This window comes from Eumetopias jubatus, unplaced genomic scaffold (genome assembly GCF_037043125.1).
Source record: "Eumetopias jubatus isolate StellerSeaLion01/CBP00866 unplaced genomic scaffold, mEumJub1_p1.0 scaffold_5, whole genome shotgun sequence".
Classification (NCBI taxonomy): Eukaryota; Metazoa; Chordata; class Mammalia; order Carnivora; family Otariidae; genus Eumetopias; species Eumetopias jubatus.
In genome coordinates, this window is record NW_028274811.1 from 45,655,700 (window position 1) to 45,675,568 (window position 19,869).

Genomic DNA, 19,869 nt, shown 5'->3' on the forward strand with positions numbered 1-19,869 from the left:
GAGGAAACCATCAAAATCCTAGAGGAAAACAGACAGCAACCTCTTTGAACTCGGCCATACCAACTTCTTACTAGACACATATCCAGAGGCAAGGGAAACAAAAGCAAAATGAACTATTAGGACCTAATCAAGATAAAAAGTTTCTGCACAGCAAAGGAAACAATCAATAAAATTAAAAGGCAACCTTCAGAATGGGAGAAGATATCTGCAGATGACTTATCAGATAAAGGGTTTGTATCCAAAATCTATAAAGAATTTATCAAACTCAACACCCAAAACACAAATAATCCAGTTAAGAAATGGGCAGAAGACATCAACAGACACTTTTCCAAAGAAGACATACAGATGGCTAACAGACACATGAAAAAATGCTCAATATCACTTGTCAGGGAAATACAAATCAAAACCACAATGAGATACTGCCTCACACCGGTCAGAATGGCTAAAATTAACAACTCAGGAAACAAGAGATGTTGGTGAGGATACAAAGAAAGGGGAAACCTATTGCACTGTTGGTGGGAATGCAAGCTGGAGCAGCCACTCTGGAAAACAGTATGGAGGTTCCTCAAGAAGTTAAAAACAGAACTACCCAATGACCCAGCAACTGTATTACTAGGTATTTATCCAAAGGATACAAAAATGCTGATTTGAAGGGGCACATAGTGCAATTATGGAAAGAGTCCAAATGTCCATCGACAGATGAATGGATAAAGATGTAGTGTGTGTGTGTGTGTGTGTGTGTGTGTGTGTGTGTGTGTGTGTGTGTGTGTGTAATGGAATATTACTCATCCGTTAAAAAGAATAAAATCTTGCCATTTGCAACAATGTGGATGGAACTAGAGGGTATTATGCTAAGAGAAATAAGTCAGAGAAAGACAAATAACATATGATTTTACTTATATGTGGAATTTAAGAAACAAAACAGATGAACAGAGGAGAAGGGAAGGAAAAATAAAATAAGATAAAAACAGAGAAGGAGGGAAAACATAAGAGACTCCAAACTAGAGAAAACAAACTGAGGGTTGCTGGAGGTGTGGTGGGCAGGGAATGGGCTAAATGGGTGATGGGGCATTAAGGAGGGCACTTCTTGGGATGAGCATGGGGTGTTATATGAAAGTGATGAATCACTAAATTCTACTGCTGAAACCAATGCTACATGATATGTTAACTAACTTGAATTTAAATAAAACAACAAACAAACAACAACAACAACAACAACAAAGATTCCATTATGATAAAAGGATCAAATGAGTATTTTTAAGGAGGGGAGAGATGTGCTCTGGTCTCAAAGACACTCCTACCTTATTAACAATAACTACTTAGAAAATAAATTCCATTTACAACAGAAGAAAATGTATAAAATATCTAGAGCTTAAAGACATGTGCAAATTTACAAAGAAAACTACCACCATTTACGGTAACACCAAAACACATGAACGACTCAGATCTAAATCTAACAAAATCTGTGCACCGTCTGTACACATACAGCTACATAACCCAGCGGGGAGTTAAAGACCTAGATGAAATGAGAACTGTACCATGTTCATGATTTGGAGGACTCAAATTTGTTAATTTGTCAAATCTCCCCCAAACTGATCTACAGACTCCACACAACTTCACTGAAATTTTGACAGAAATTTTTTTTAAATGTTTTTATTAACATATAACGTATTACTTGTTTCAGGGGTACAGGTCTGTGATTCATCAGTCTTGCACAATTCACAGCGCCCACCGTAGCACTTCCCTTCCCCAATGTCCTGGACAGAAATCTTTATAGAAATACACAAATTGATTCTAAAATTTATGTGGACAAGCAAAAGAACTAGAAGAGCCAAAACAATTTTGAAAAATAACAAAGTTGGAGGACTCACACTAACTGATTTCAAGAGTTATAATATACCTGCAGTAATCAAAACAGTGTTGCATTGGAGACAAGCTGGACACACAGGACAATGGAATAGTAAATGAATTAAGTCAGAAGACTCTATATGGTGCTGTTTCCTATATTGACAAGAATACATGGCCCAGGATCAAGGAGTGGAAGTAAGAACAGCCCTACTTAGCATCCCTCCCAGTGACCTACCCCCACAACTCCTGGCTCCATAGTGAGAGGTCCTGCACCCAAAAGAGCCGCACATGTTTTCTTGCCAGGAGACACAGCAAGGGCACTTTAGGCTCCTTGAGACAGGGAGCAGCAGACAAGAAGAGGAACCGCTTCACAGCAGGAGGACCAGATCCTGACCAGCAGGAGGGTGGGCTGCTCTTACCCCATGAGGGCAGAAATACCTGTGCCCCCTCTTGATACTTCTTTGTCCCACTGTAACTGTGAGTGGGCATGTACAGAAACATGAGGCTGATAAGCGTGTGGTTATCAAGGGTTCGGACACACTCAGGAATGAACTTTGGGGTCACACTAGTAGGTAAGCCGGCCGAGGTGATAGTTGAGGGTGAGGGAATTTACAATGGCAAGTCGGGAAGAAAGAAGATGAGGACCAGTTGTACCCATGAGACTGGCTGCAGCGAGAGGGGATGTATCCTTCCCAGTAATTTCCATCTCCTGGATTTTGCCTCAGGAAGAAAGCCCCATGAGCATGTACGGAGAAGCAGATGTGTGCAGCACAAGTGATGGACTATGCCGAGCATGGAGGTGCACAGTTCACACCTTTCAAGAGGCCAGCAGCCTCCAGGACAGCCTGCAGCCTCTAGCCACTGTATCTTTCACACTTCACCATGATGCTTGCAGCACACTGGTGAGCGCAGGGCGGGCACTGGAGCAGAGCCAATTCTACCAGAAGAACAGGACTCCTCTAGCAAGGAACTGTTGTCCCCATCCGCCTCGTCAAGACTTCTCAGAACTGCACCCTGGGGTCTTTCCCAGAGGTCAGACCTGCATCAGAGTCTGAAGGCCCACCCAAACCCTTGCTCCCTTCACCTTTATCCATTCCAGGTGCCCCCCAAACCTTAACATGAATTTCCTTTTAGATCCAGCCCCATTGTGGTCTCTCCTTCTCTTCTCAGAGAGCTTGAACTCATAGACCCAGGCCTGTCTCACCCCAAATCCTGTGTGTTTGTTACAATCCTTCCATTACTGACTTCATATTATACTTAACTACAGCTCACTCGATGTGGGAAAAGAATGAGGCACTCTAACTCAGGAATAGGTGGAGTGATTATTGCTTAACTCCAAACCAGTAAAAAGGGAACTCCTTGCTTACTAACCTTTGAACTTCTTTCTCAATGAATACTAGGCATTGTGCTGGGTATGGGGGACACAGATAAAAGCAAATTCTTTTCCAGTCTTGTCTTCCACCACTCATGCAATGACACCCAGCAAGTGTTTACATCCTCCAAGCCCACTTACGATGACTGCTTTTAGATACAACTCCCTCCACCTTGACTGACCTCTCTCCCTTCCTTGCCTGGCAAACACCGACTGATGCATCAAGACTGAACCCAAGTGTCACCTCTGGAGCAAAGTATTCTCTGACTTACACAAGCAGAGCTGATTCCTCAGTCCTCCTACAGCACAACACCCTAATCACAGCATCCGTGACAATGAATTTGGATTTATCTGGTCCTCCTAACTGTCCTCCTAACTAAACTGGAAGTCTTCGAAGCATGGGTCGTGCATCCAAAGTGTTTAGTGCTGTGCCTGGCAAAATAGAAGAGGCTCCCTAATGCCTGAGAAGGGAAAAGGGGACCAAAAGAGGACAGGGAGAAGCAGCGTACCTGAGAATCGAATTAACAGGGATCTTAACAAACAGCGCTAAGAAGCCAGAATGTATCAATCAAGTGAAATGCTGACAGGACACCGGGTACATAAAAATGCTGAGACAGACTTTGCTTTCTGACACTCCCATAAAACACCTGTCCGGCCTCTCCCATGCCTAGTTTACAAGCTTATCAAATTCAGAGAGTGGTATGCCCCGCCTTTCCACAACTTTCATAAGTCCACTCTCATAGCCTGCATCTCAAGCCAAGCCCCACTCTTCTCAGGACTTGTGGCATAGGGTTAACTGAGAAAATCTGTTTGATGCCTATGTGATCGTTATCATTTCGTTTCGAAGTCAACAATATTTAAGAACCACCCCGGTTCAATCTACCTTCTCTGGCCAAAAAAACTTTCTCTTCTTCTCAGGGGAGCATTCAATAAGCAATGTTCCCTGATTTTCCAGATTCTCAACTGATGATGCTCCATTCCCTATTAATGATAATCACAAGGCATCATGAATTCGTAGGAAAGAAACTTCGGTAAGGATTAAAGAAAAAACTCTTAAAACATAGGCAGCAATCTCTTGGATATTGGCCACAGCAACATATTTATGGATATGTCTCCTAAGGAATCAGACAAGGGAAACAAAAGCAAAAAATAAACTATTGAGACTACATCAAACTAAAAACTTTTGCACAGCGAAAGAAACCATCAACAGAACCACCATCAACACTCTCAGTGAGTGGCCTTTTTCAAATATACATATCAAATGGTATATCTGATAAGGGGTTGCTATCCAAAATACATAAAGAACTCCTACAAATCAACAGCAGAAAAACAAATAATCCAATTAAAAAGGGGCAGAGGACCTGAAGAGACATTTTTCCAAAGAAGACACGCCGGTGGCCAAAAGACAAATGGAAAGATGCTCAACATTTCTCAACGTCAGGAAAATGCAAATCAAAACTATGAGATACCACTTCACACCAATCAGAATGGCTAGAATCAAAAAGACAAGAAATCACAAGTGTTGGCAAGAATGTGGAGAAAAGGGAACCCTCATGCTGTGTTGCTGGGAATGTAAGTTGATGCAGCCACTGTGGAAATCAGTATGAAGTTATCTCAGAAAATTAAAAATAGGGGGCCTGGGTGGTTCAGTCGGTTGGGCATCTGCCTTGGGCTCAGGTCATGATCCTGGAGTCCCAGGATCGAGTCCCGCATTGGGCTCCCTGCTCAGCAGGGAGTCTGCTTCTCCCTCTGCCCCTCACCCTGCTCGTGTTCTCTCTCTCACCCACTCTCTGTCTATGAAATAATAAAATCTTTTAAAAAAATTAAAAATAGAATTACCATATGACCCAGTAATTCCACTTCAGGATATTTACCTGAAAAAAACAAAAACACTAATTTGAAAAGATATATGTACCTCTATGTTTATAGCAGCATTATTTATAATAGCCAAGATATGGAAGCAATGCAAGTGTCCATCAATAGATGAATGGATAAAGAAGATATGAGGTAGGTAGGTAGGTAGATAGATAGATAGATAGATAAATAGATAGATAGATAGATAGAAAGAAAGAATGGAATATTACTAGCCATTAAAAAAAATGTAAACTTGTCATTTGCAAAAGCATGGATGGATCGAGAGGGTATTAATGCTAAGTGAAATAAATCAGACAGAGAAAGACAAATACCATATGATTTCACATATATATGGAATCTAAAAACAAAAAAATGAACAACAACAACAAAAATAGACTTATAAATACAAAGAACAAACCAGTGCTTGCCAGAGGGGAGAGAATAGAAATATGGGTGAAATATGTAAAAGGGATTAAGAGGTACACAATTCCAGTTATAAAATAAATAAGTCATGATGATAAAAAGTACAGCATATGAAATTTAATGAGTAATATTGTAATAACTTTGTATGGTGACAGATGATAACTATACTAATTGTGGTAAGGATTTTGTAATATATATAACTGTCGAATCACTATGTGATTCACCTGAAACTAGCATAACAAGATATGTCATAACATTATATAATGTTATATTACTTCAATCGAAAATGAATTTAAAAAATTAAAGTCTATCCACAACCAGGTATTTAAGAAATTGCACCAAATTTATCCCCATGACTTCCTGACCTAAAACTACTGCAGCCAGGCCAGTCTCCTTTCCTCTCCCAGTACAGCCCACTTATGCATTTCTGACCGAAAGCCTCTGTCTTGCTATCCTTGTCACCTGAAATCTCTCTCCCTTCCCGTCCCCTCTCATTTTCCAGATCCTACCACATTCCCAGGACCTAGGTTGAACTCCTCCAACTCCTACTCCATGAGGTCTCAAAACACTCCAGTCCACACCGAGCGGGTCACCAGCACAATTCCTGCACTGGCCAGGCAGACAAACAATCATGGTATAGTCTGGTATAATGGAGAGGAACAGTGGAAGGCGTGGTAACTCCAGTAGATTTACCCCATCTAAAGACCTTCAGGTTCACAATTTTTTAAGACACTGTGTTAGAGCTATTAATATTAGGAGCCTCTGAGGAAAGGAATTGGGTAGCTGGAGGAGAGATGGGGAAGGGAGAGTTTTCATTGCATATATTCTTTTATGCTTTGTAAATTTTAAAGTATTATCTTCACAAAATACCCAAAATTGAAAAATAAAAATGAGATGGGAAAAAATTTTAGTGACTAAAAACACTATGCCACTCAAACAAAATAGATGTGTCAACATAAGGACTGTCAGTGTAGCTACCTCTAATTTATTATTTGTTCCAGGTCATTTGGGTTACTTAATTAAATAACACCTTGGTTCTGCTACTTACCTTTTTCATATATGTATACTCTGTCTCTAAAGAGAATGCCAAGTTAGGGAATAAGAGAATCCAGTTATATTTCTTTTTTATCTCCTTCACTGCTTTAGACTGACAAACACATGTGGTAAGTATTCAATATTTGGAATCATAAACGTCTAGAATTTTACAAGTCCTTAAAGATCTCGGCTACCCTGTCATTTTATAGATGAAAAACTGATGCCGATAAAGACTAAGAAACATATCCAACTATCACAGGACAACAACCCAAGATACGATGAGAAGAATTTAAAACACACACACACACACACACACACACACACACACACACACACACACACACACACACACACACACACACACACACACACACACACACACACACACACACACACACACACACACACACACACACACACACACACACTTTGAGTTTACTATAAAAATAAGGATGCCCACTAGAGGGAGCCAATAGTCCATGAACTTGAAGGTGAGGGTCCTAAAACTGTTACCTTCAAAAGGTTCATGAAAAACTTTTCCCAGGGCCACAGAATGTGACTTAAGAGCCACATACCTAAACAATGTAAATTCAGATTTCTTTCACCAGAGGTACAGAGACTTTCAAATCTCCAGCATTAAAAAAATGTTTTTAGCATATAGTAATATTGATTTTTTTTTGTACAAAAGTCTATCAATTTTAACACACATATTCATTTGTATAACCACCACAATCAGGAAACAGAACAGTTCCATTATTCCCCAAATCTCCTCCTCTGACTTTATAGTCAACCCCACCTACCCACCCACCCACCACCCACCCCTGCACGCACCGTGGCATTCCACTGTATAGATGTAAAACTGTTTATCCATTCACCCACGGAAGGACATCTGGTTTGTCTTCAGTTACTGGCAATTAATACAGCTGCTATCAATATTCATGCACAAGCTTTTTGGGTGAAAACAGGTTTTCATTTTTCCAGGCTAAATGCCGAGGGGGAATACTGAGGCATATGTAAGTATATGCTCAACTCTAAAAGAAAATGACAAACTGCTTTCCAAAGTGACAAACAATCCAAGCTTCCTGCCTGCAATAGATGAGATTTCCAATTGCTCTGCATCCTCTCTAGCTCTTGATATTGTCAGAATTTTTATTTTAGCCATTCCAATAGACACATAGTGGTATGTTTTATTTTGCATTTCCCTACTGCTAATTTTTGTTTTAAAGATTTTATTTATTTATTTGAGAGAGAGAATGAGAGAGAGAGAGCACGTGAGAGGGGGGAGGGTCAGAGGGAGAAGCAGACTCCCCGCTGAGCAGGAAGCCCAATGTGGGACTCGATCCCGGGACTCCAGGATCATGACCTGAGCCGAAGGCAGTCGCTTAACCAACTGAGCCACCCAGGCGCCCAGCCTACTGCTAATTTTGTTAAACATCTTTTCAAGCGAGTATTCTGTTCATTTTTTAATTGGGCTCTTTGTAACTGTTGAGTTTTGTGAGTTCTTTACATATTCTTGAGAGCAGTCCATTGTCATGTATGTGGTTTGCAAATATTCTCTCCCCATCTGTACCTCTTAATAGTGTCTTTCACACAGCAAAAGCTTTTAATTTTGATGAAGTTCAATTTATCATGTTTTTTCCTTTATGAATTATGCTTTTGGTGTCATGTCTAAGAACTCTTTGCTTAACTCCAGGGCATAAAGATTTTTTGCCGTTTCTGTAAAATTTTTAGTCTTACATTTAAATCTATGATTCACTTTGAATCAACTTTTGCATAAAGTATGTGGTTTACATTTGAGGTTCATTTTTTTTGCAAAATAGAGGATATATATCCAATTGTTCTAACACATTTGCTGAAAAGACTACTTTTTTTCTTTTAAATTGCTTTTACACCTCCGTCAAAAACCAAACGGCCATATTTGTGTGCGTTTCTGAACCAGCCTCCAGTCTAGGCGTCTATCCCTTTACCAACACCACAGTCTCCATTATTTTGGCTTTATGTACAAGTCTTAAAACTGGGCAGCATGATTCTTTTTAAATTAAGAACGTGAAAGTACCATTATTCAATAGAGCTGACAATATCCACGTAAAAACTTCTAGTTTCAAATTAAAATCAGTATTATGGAAATAGGACGGAAAAAAGGTAAATATGAGGGAAAGGGAACAGAGAGAAAGAGTGAACTGAAGAGAAAAAAGTAAAAAGTAGAAGCATGAGAGAGACACACATAAAGAAGTAGAAATACAGAAAGAAAAAGAAGGAAATAGAAAAAGGGAACAGGGAGAGGGGGAAAATAAAAAGAAAATGGTTCCCTACATATGGGACTCAACCACTAAACCTAAGCCAATGAATTCCTGTCTGTGAACCGCAAACACCTTCCCAATTACCACTGTCTACCACAGCTAGCTAGCATCAGTAATGAGAGCAGGTCAAGGGCTAGGTGTCTCACCAGACCAGGAACCCCATCCTCCTAAAGATCTACCTTGGCCAATGGCTTTCCTCATTAAATCATCCAAACAAGCAATTATCATAATGGCACTTCAATTTTTAGGTAACCCATTACTATAGGTTTAAATACTCTATAATTGCCTGTTCACATATGTAAATGGACAGATTCAATCAGTGTGGAATTTCTTTAACTAGAACATTCCTGGTATTTGGTTTAGATGTTTCAAAGAGAAAAGCATCTGGTTCTCTTTAGATGTAATATCCACCCTGTCCACCTCCAAGGGTTGCCATGAAGATCAAATCAGATCACGGAAGGGAAACTGCTTTATAAACTGAAACTTCTTATACAAATATACATAACTCTGGTTATGTATATTTGGTGTAGGTGTAGGACTAGGAAACTGTGTTAGACACAGATGACAGCACCTGGCTCAACTATGTAGAGCCTTCAGTGAAATCTAAAACAGTCTTCAGGAGCAGCAAATTCAGAACTCTTCCCAGACAGTGGCATTAGAAATGGGAAAGACAAGGTTCAGTAACTAGCTCTGGGTACTTCTCTGCAACCTCTCTGACTATTATGGACATTGAGATATTGGGATCTGGCTTCCCTTTCTTTAACACCAAAACTCACTATTTCCTTCTATTTTCTATACTTATCTCTTTGACTCTTGATAAAAAAATCATGGTTAACAAATGTAAATGTAGTCACAGAAGAGACATGACACATAGTCTTTTAAAACTAGAAATAAGGGGCATCTGGGGGGGCTCAGTTGTTAAGCATCTGCCTTCGGCTCAGGTCCCAGGTCCCAGGGTTTTGGGATCTAGCCCTGCAACGGGCTCCCTGCTCCGCAGGAAGCCTGCTTCTCCCTCTCCCATTCCCCACTTGTGTTCCCTCTCTCACTGTGTCTCTCTGTCAAATAAATACATAAACCTTAAAAAAATAATAAAGAAAGGGCGCCCGGGTGGCTCAGTCGTTGAGCGTCTGCCCTCGGCCCAGGTCATGATCTCAGGGTCCTGGGATCAAGTCCCACATTGGGCTCCCTGCTCCATGGGAAGCCTGCTTCTCCCTTTCTCGCTCCCCCTGCTTGTGTTCCCTCTCTCACTCTCTCTCTCTGTCAAATAAATAAATAAAATCTTTAAAAAAATAAAAATAAAGAAATAAAACTAGAAATAAGATTGGACACATTCTAAAATAAAAGCTTAACTCAATTTCTGTTACAAAATTCTTCAACACATACTGTGTGTGTTTCTGTCCTTAAAAAATGCTCTAAGAGCCTTCGGTATTTCGTGTAGCTTTCTTTAACTCATAGACCCAAGAAACCACCCACCCACTGCTATATTTATAAGTGCTTAGGCTGATGACGTTTACCTTATTCCCTTATTTGACAACTTCTTGAACACGGCTGATCATTCAATGTATTACCCAGTACTTAAGACATCGCTGGAATTCTGTAAGTATATAAACACATGTTGGCCACACCAAATATTTCTTGTTTATTAATGTGTGTTTAAGTTAAGTCCACCTCATGTTGTGGAAATGGAGGTGATATAGCATACTGTAAGAAGACAGGCTTCAGACACAGACATCTCAATTCAAATCCTGACTCTTCTTGGTCAGGATTCATTTTTTTGAGTCCAGCTGAGGGACTTTGGAGCTTTGGCCTTATTAACTTCCTAATCTTTAAAATTAGGAAAATACACTGTATCAACAGATGTTGGGTTAAATGACGATAATGTGACATGTCAGCACATCATAGGCCCTTGATTACGTTAGTTCCTTACATGCCAGCAAGCACGCTCGGCTGGCCATTCCAGCCTCTTCGATACTACTTATAAAGGCCCCCCCCCACCCATAAAGCTTGATATTTAAAAGCACATTCTGGAATTTCTCCACCTCACTGGCTCTCCATCTATTTTTAAATTTAACCTGCCTCTAGGTCCTAATCTCACTCATCTATTTCCATTATAATGCGGCAGCAGTCCTATTCTACCAGGACAGCAGCTAGAAGGACAGCAGGCAGGGCAGCGACCCCCACTCTTGCCTGGAGCCCTAGCACGCAGGTGTGAGGATCCTGAGCACCAGTCCCAGAAGCTGCATGCATCCAACAGCTGCCTCCACACTCATTAGCTCATTCTCAATTCAAGGCACAGGCTCCTAACAAATGATTTACATATCTACATAGATTTCATCCTAGATTAATCTGAGAAATTGGCAAACATCAGTAGTTAGCGTACAGAACTTTCACCCAGGAAAATGGAAAGCTAAGAGTTTTCAGGTGGTAAATAACAGAAGAAAATCCTGCTCCCTTTATGATTCACAGGTATTACAGAAGGTGAAAGGAAAATCATTATTTAATAGACAAATGTAATCTGCCTGTGCACTTGATGTTTTAAAGGGGGGACACACAATTAAGGCTTCATAGTGACACAAAGCATGTTCTGACAGTGCTGGATGGTTAGCTCCTAGAGCATGCTCCGATTTCCCTCCCCCAAGGACTCTGAAAAGCCTCCTGGGACACAATGGATGTTACCCCCATTTAAGGTCACAACAGAATAGATTGGAAGTTACTCATCCAGAGAATTTTTTAGAAGTGTTCTAGCTAAGTTGTGATGGGGTACAAGTATTTACAGTTTCTCAAGAGAAATAATCACTTGCGAATTCCCATGATGTATGGCATGCAGAACCAGGGCTAGAGTCCCCGCTGCCTGATGCTAACAAACACGATAGTCTCAGAATAAGCCAAAATCACCCAAGATCCTACTTAAAATTTGGATGAGCAAGCCAGAAATAACTGCCAAATGGAGACAACGAATTGCCCTGATGACAATCTTGATATCTGGAACCTGAAGACTGCCAATGAAATTCTACAAAGAAGTTCAATGCTGGGGCGCCTGGGTGGCTCAGTTAGTTAAGTGTCTGCCTTCGGCTCAGGTCATGATCCCAGGGTCCTGGGATCGAGCCCCTCATCGGGCTCCCTGCTCAGCGGGGAGTCTGCTTCTCCCTCTCCCTCTGCTGCTCCCCCTACTTGTGCTCTCTCTCTGTGTCAAATAAATAAATAAAATCTTAAAAAAAAAAGAAGAAGAAGAAGAAGCTCAATGCTAAACATGCAGCAATGTCTGGTCTTAGCCTTGGTGTTGGAGGTCACCCTCACACTGCTCTGCAACCTCTCCTAGCAGCTAGCCCACAAAGGAGCCAAAGAAATGGTTCAGGGAGGAATAAACAGGTTTTTCTCTGCTCAAAGCCATGGGGCTCAGTGGCCCCAAACTGCCTCACTAAATGTGTTGTAAGAGCGTTCTTCATTTGTCTTTCAGAGTAAAAGAAAGCAAATGTTAAGGGTCCATATTCCCCATTTCTTCTTTTAACTTCCCTTCAAGTTCTCAGCCCTCTGGGGGGTCTCTCTGTCGATAACTCAACACTTTCTCTTCTCAGGACACGTGCAGCTTCATTCCTCTTTAATATTCCCCCAGTCCCCGAAGCTTAGGTAGCCTCCCCGCCGCGCTGCCACCTCCAGCAATGAAACAGCCTAGCATGTAGTGAAAAGGAAAGTCCAAGCAGAGAGACATGCATATTTTCCTTGGATCATCAGGTGGTAAGTGTCCCATCACAAAATAGCACGAAAACATGAGCACCAAAACATGTTTTGGAGAACAGGGACATACATTGCCAGGGTTCAACTAAGACATCAGGGAATTCTAGCACAATTCTTCATACAGGCCCCGAGATGTGCTTAAAGATCAGACCCACTCTGCCACTAACCCCGTGAATACAACCCTCTCGCTGCTAGAAAGGCCCACCCCAGAGCTGCTCTTTCACCCTTTCAGATTCCCGAGAACCCCTGTAGCCCTCCCCCCAGGTGTGCAAAAGGCATGAACAGATGTCCTTTCTGAAAAGTCACTGCAACTAAACACGGCTAGGGGGCGCTCTACGGACCCAAGAACATTGCAACAGGTTTATCGTAACAACACACGTGGTTCTTCACTCAACAAATCACAAGTGTGAGCATCACTCCACTAGACAAGAGAGATTATTCCACACGAGGAAGTTTCAAGAGACTGACCAGATCCAGTTGTCCTCCCTGTGGTCCTCCCCTTCAGGGTAAACTTGTCACGCTTACCTGTACAAGTGACGATTGTCTTCAAAATCCTCCTGACCCCATTTTCCCTTGATGTCTTCAATAACATGATTCTTGAGGAATTTTTTCAGCAGCTGAACCGTTTGTTTGCGGGTCACTTCAGGGCCAAAGTTCTGACTGCACCTCAAGAGCTCATGCAGCCAATCCACAGCTTCGGCCGCCGTGAAGCAACGTTCATAACTTTTGAAACGACAGCGATGTTTCCGTAAAGGCATCCTAGCACGAAAAAGCTCAACTGTTTCATTCCACTGGGAAAGAAAGGGAGAAAAGCATTTAGTAACCAACTGATTTTTTTAAAGGTTATTACGTCCCAAATATTTAAGACAATGAATGCAGTTCTTCCATTGAAAAGACTAGCTTGATGACAAAGACTTTTTTTTTTTAAGTAGGCTCTATGCCCAGCACGGAACCCGAGGTGGGGCAAGAGTCAGACACTTAACTGACTGAGCCATCCAGGCACCCCATGGAATCATACGGTTTTTAGTTTTCTTCTGGCCTTCTTATATCCACATTTTATTTACGTTATTCATCCATGTTAATGCATGTGGCAGAGTTCATTTTTATTGCTGTGCAGTATTCCGTTGCATAAACAAATCACTATTTTTTTTTTTAAGAGAGAGAGCGCGTGAGCGGGTTGGCGGTGGGGGGGGGGCAGGAAGAGGGAGAGAGAGAATCCCAAGCAGGCTCCACACACAGCATGGAGCCCAACTCAGGGCTCAATCTTACAACCCTGAGATCATGACCTGAGTGAAAATCAAGAGTCGGTCACTTAACCAGCTGCGATACCCAGGTGCCCCACTATTTATCTTTTCTTAAGTTGATGGACATTTGGGTTGTTTTTTTCTAAGAATAGTGCTCCTTTGAACGTTGTGTTTTTTGGTCAACACATATATACGTTCTGTTGGATATATACTTAACGGAAATTGCTGGTTTATAAGGTGTGCATATATTTAACTTTTGTAGAGGTTGCCAACCTGTTTTCCAAAGTGGTTGTACTGATTTATATTCCCACCAGCAATGTATGAGGTTTCCAGTTGCTCCACATTCTCATCAGCACTTAGTGTTGCCTATCTTTTTCATTTTAGCCATTTTGTAGGCATGTAGTGGTATTGCATCGGGGATTTCTTTTGCATTTCATTTCTAATTAATAAGGTTGAACATCTTTGCATATATTTTTTTAAAGATTTTTATTTATTTATTGAGAGAGAGAGAATGGTAGAGAGAGAGCACGAGAGGGAAGAAGGTCAGAGGGAAAGACAGACTCCCTGCTGAGCAGCGAGCCTGATGCGGGACTCGATCCTGGGACTCCAGGATCATGACCTGAGCCGAAGGCAGTCGTTTAACCAACTGAGCCACCCAGGCACCCCATCTTTGCATATATTATGGTAAATTTGAAGATCTTTTCATGTTAAATGCCTGTTCAGGTCATTTTCCATTTTATTTTTTCTATGGAGTGTCTGTCTTTTTGTTGGTGTCTTGAGTTTTTTGTTTTCTTTTGTTTTAGAAATTCTAAAAACATCTAAATGTTATCCTACATGGGATTGTCTCGTTTCCTGTGTGTTTTTAAGATGTTAAAAAACTGTTTAAATCTGGACCAACTTAATTTGGAGGATGGCATAGAACAGTGTCAAATGAAGTAGAAAGATTAATATATATCCAACGTGAAAAGATATTTGAATTTGGCTACAAGGAAGACATGATTCGGAATCAGAGTGGAATTCAATTGCAACAAGTTAGAAGGTAGTTAAAGAAGGTAGAAAAAGTGAAAGACCAATTAAGCATTTGCTTGATGAATCCCTACTGTATGTTGGGCACTATGCTCTATGTCCAGGGTGCATGCTTGCACAGACCCTACCTCGGTCCTGTACATCTCTGGTGTTGTGTGGAAGAGAAGTGGACCATCGATGCAGACTGGGTTGGGTAGGACGAATGAAGAGAAACCTGGAAGAAAAGGCCTGATCAGAAGGGAAAACAGGAGCCAGAAGTGGGAAAAATAAAAAGAATATGCCGAGATCAGAACTGTAGTTGTTAGAAAAAGATTTTCTGGTTTCAGTGGGAAGGGGGGTGAGAAGTAAAGATTCAGTTTGTGCAGTGATAGACCTGAAAGAGAAGGCTGGGAGAAGGGAGAATGGTTATGAGAGTAAGACTGTGAGTTTCCAGGACTTTTAGGAAGGCTGGCAGGAAGCCTAGGGTCTGAAAAAGCTGCTGGTGTAATTATGTAGGAAGGATACCATATGTGAACATTTCATTTAATCTAGGGAAGGCTGATGAAGGGGTGGATGTCTAGGTTTTGTTTTTTTAAATAGGAAAATATTTTGCCGAATTTTAAACATGTTTTGACATCAGGCACTATGTCTCATACATCTCTCTTTTCTTCTCTCCCTATAATGCTTTTCATGTAATAAACAGTACATACTTGCTGAATGCAGTAAAATCATATTAAACATCGGGCCCTAAGACGTGAATTAGGCATATTGGGCTCAGTTTTAGCCATAGTTTTGATCGTTTGTTTCTCATGAATGTAAGAATCCATTAAGTTCACATGAAGGGATAACTTGGTGGTAATATCTCCAGTAAATACTTATTGAATGAATAAAATACATTTTTAAAAGTTATTTTTTTCTTTTGAGTGGGAAGGTTGTAAGTAAAAGATTTTCAAGGCTTGGGGCGCATGGGTGGCTCAGTTGGTTGAGCATCCGACTCTTAGTCTCAGCTCAGGTCTTTATCTCAGGGTCGTGAGTTCAAACCCTGTGTTGGGCTACACACTGGGCATGAAGCCTACTTTAAAAAAAAAAAAAAAGAACAAAAAAACTGTATGATTCCATTCACATGAAATCAAAAAGCAGGCAAAACTAATCCATGGTATTAGAAAGTATAACAGTGGTTACTTTGTATAGAGGTCAAGACAGAGAAAGGCAAGGGGAGTGTTAGGAATGTTACATATCTTGAGCTGGGTATCAGTTACATGGGGCACTCATAAGAAAACTCACTGAGTCGTACTCATTTCATTATGCCACCTATATGTCTAAACACAGACATAGTTTTAAACAGTCTCCACATATTTTTAATCATTGTTGTTTTAATTCTCTGCTGACATCTAGCCTTCATGTTAGTCCTGATCAAGAATGTTGGGAGTGGGGAGGGAAGAAGAGTTAATAAAAAAGATTTTCATTTATTTTATATTTATTGAATTATCATAATCATTATCAATTAAACTTAATGCATAGTACTTTATACATTACGCAGTAAATGTAATGAAGACATGGGTCCCTGGAATCCCGTATTTCAAACCAGAAGTAAATATGCCTATTAATTGATTCAAGCTGGTGAGTAGTTCCTCTACTTATTTTAATTAGGTAAGTAATAATGCACATTGTAACAAATTAAATGCAGAAGCATATATAAAAGAGATTGCCCAGTCTCTCTCCAATCCCACATACCTGTCAAACATACACACACATATAGAATTTTCCCTTTTTAATGTATGTTATTTATTATTAGTATTGTTGTTTGCTTCCTTTCTTAAGAAATGTGATCAATCCTACTGTACACATTTCCCAACTTGTTTTTGCACTGAACACAGCATAGATGTCTTTCTGTGTCAATAACCTGTAGATCTAGCCTATTCTTATGAATGAATGCCATAATTTACTTAACCATTTTCTTTTCTTTTTTTAAGATTTTACTTATTTATTTGACAGAGAGAGACACAGCGAAAGAGGAAACACACGCAGAGGGAGTGGGGGAGGGAGAAGCAGGCTTTCCCCCTAGCAGGGAGCCTGATGCCGATCCCAGGACCCTGGGACCATGACCTGAGCCAAAGGCAGATGCTTAACAACTGAGCCACCCAGATGCCCCTACTAAAGCATTTTCTAACTGATGGGCATGGATCTGTTTGCACTTTGTTGTTTCAAAATATTACTTTAAAAACCCTGGGGCACATGGGTGACTCAGTTGCTTAAGCATCCAACTCTTGATTTCACGCCAGGTCATGATGTCAGTGTCCTGAGATTGAGCCCCGCCTCAGGTGGGGTTGGCTCCGTGCTCTGCATGGAGTTGGCCCCACCTTGTCCCTCTCCCTCCCCCGCACTTGTACATCTCTCTCTCTCTCTTTCAAATGAATAAATAACTTAAAGGACCAATGCTTTTATTTATTTGTGATAGAATGGATTTCTAAATTTTATCAGCATATTTAGATCAGATGTAACAATTCACAGTCCTACCAGCAATATCAGAGCATGCTGCCTTACCTGTGGCCATCACTAGATGTTACCATTCTCATTTCTGCCAATTCGTGTTCAAGAAATGATATGTCTATATTTTGTTTGCATCTTCCTATCTTCATCTTAAGTAATTTTCATTTATTTATCTGAGGCTTGACCTTTTTCTATTGGGTTGTCTTCTTTTTCTTAATCAATTTTTTAAAAATGTTTAAATCTAGCATTTAAGTCAAAGTGCATAGAAGTCAGGAAAGTTAGTCTATTTTGCTCAGTTCAGTATCTCCACAACTGAGGACAGTGCCTCTCATATGGTGCATGTGTTTAATAAAGGTGTTCTGAGTGAATGAATATGAAATACTAATCCTTTTAAAAAGATATTAGAAATGTTTTCTCCTGGCTTATCAATTTATGTGGTCTCTAGCTATATGAAGGTTTTGTTGTTGATTGTGAGGTTAATGAAACAAATATATCTTTATTTTCTTTATAGCTGCAGGATTTTCCCCTTTAGGGGAAGGAAGTTAGAGATTTCCCCAACCAGCGGTATTAAAAATATTTATCAAAGTTTTCTTTTAATGTTTTAGAGGGATTTTTTTTAAATATTTGAATCTTCAACTAGAACTTTTTATGGTGGGAGAAGAACACCTCTAACTTTATTTTCTTCCAAATGGAGAGCCAATTATGTCACCCTTTTTTCAATGAATTGAAATACTAAGTTACCTTACATAGTATCTTTCTTGATTCTGTTCTGAACTCTCTTTTTTATCCCACTGAGCTATTTGTGTCTTCCTATGCAATACTACACCATTGTGATTACAGTCAATTAATACTAAGTTTAAATCTCTGGTAGATCAAGGTCACCTAGAGTCTCCTTTAAAAATAAATTTTTTTTCAAAAATAATTTTAATTCTCATACTTTTACTCTTCTGAATGACCTTTTCATTCAGTGTATTCCACACACAGAAAAAAAAAACTATTATGACTGGATTTTTACTGATTCTGTTGATAGCTGGTTTTCATTTCACACTAGAAATTTTCTAATAAGACATCTTAATCAAAGCTCATATCTTATAAAATGAATTTTAATTTATTTATGTTGATTCTTTGCATTTCTTTTTTTTTATTTTTTTTATTTTTTTTTACATTTATGTTGATTCTTAATGGCGCTTATCATTATGGATTATATTTACTCAGTCCATGAAACACTTCAGAATTCTAAAACCTGGTGAGAACTATGATCTCTGTTCCTACTTACTTCCAAAAATAATTATGTTGTAATTCGGCTACTCTGTCAAGAAAGAAGAATTACATTACCTGTAAAATACTTCAAAATTCTCAGTCACACTTAGAAGGAAAATATCCTATGTCATCAAAGACCAAGACAGAGCTTGAGAATGTGATTTTTTTCTATGACATTATTTGGAGAGAAAAATCTTTATAGCAAAGGGAACAAAAGAGATTTGCTCGTGATTAAAAAAAATACTTTGTTTTACTTATTTATCCCTTAAACTAGGGATCTGAAATAAGGAATCACAATTGTTTTTACTTCACATCATGAGCCAAACTACAAAATACAGCACTGAGTGTTGAAATGTGCTTCCTGTTTTTTTTTTTTTTTTCTCCAGGATGTTTATTCCATTTCCTTCCTTCTTAGTACCACAGATATTGTGAGAATGGTGCTATCATGCTACAGCACCTGGCCCGGGAGCGCAGAGACAACCAAACTCTACCTCTAGCTGAACTTGCTACAGACTAGCAGGGCGAACCTGATCAAGTCAGTTCACCCCTATAGGCCTCAAGAGAAGGAGAAAACTGGACTAGACAATTGGTCATGTCCATTCATTCTAGTTCTCAGATTCAGTGACAGCTATATGGGTTTTAAAGTTTACCACTTGCATCAGATGGTAGAAGTAACTCAGAATTAAGTTCAAAGAAACAGTAGGTTAAAGCCGTTTTCATAAAAGCAATTTTCTTTCTCCTCATTATTTTATTAAAATGATGAACTATGGTTGACCCTTGAACAACAGGGGTTTGAACTACATGGGTCCACTTTACATGCAGATTTGTATTGATAAATACTGTCAATGTATTTTCTCTTGCTTATGATTTTCTTTTTTTTAAAGATTTTATTTGAGAGAGAGGAAGAAAGAGAGAGATCACGAGCAGAGGGTAAGGGCAGAGAGAGAAGCAGACTCCACTGAGCATGGAGCCCGACGTGGGACTCGATCCCAGCACTGTGGGATCATGACCTGAGCCGAAGGCAGAGACTTAATCGACTGAGTCACCCAGGCGCCCTTCCTTTTTATTTTCTTAATAACATTTTCTTTTCTCTAGCTTACTTTATTATAAGAATACAGTATATAATACATACAACATATAAAATATGTGTTAATTGACTGTTTATGTTATCGGTAAGGCTTCCTGTGAAGAGTAAGCTGTTTGTAGTTAAGTTTGGGGGGAGCTATACATGGACGTTCAACTGCGTATGGGTGGGCACTCCTAATCCCCACATTGTTCAAGGGTCAACCGTATTTGTATGTGG

General features: G+C 39.9%; 1 protein-coding gene across 1 annotated transcript in view; it reads right to left on the minus strand.

Annotated features, from left to right (window-relative positions):
- Positions 1-19,869, minus strand: part of DEPDC1B (DEP domain containing 1B) — an 84,338-nt gene that overhangs the window by 61,970 nt on the left and 2,499 nt on the right. The window contains exon 2 of the mRNA XM_028119136.2: positions 13,093-13,358. Within this exon, the coding sequence (XP_027974937.1) occupies positions 13,093-13,358 (266 nt within the window). The remainder of the gene's footprint in view (positions 1-13,092; positions 13,359-19,869) is intronic.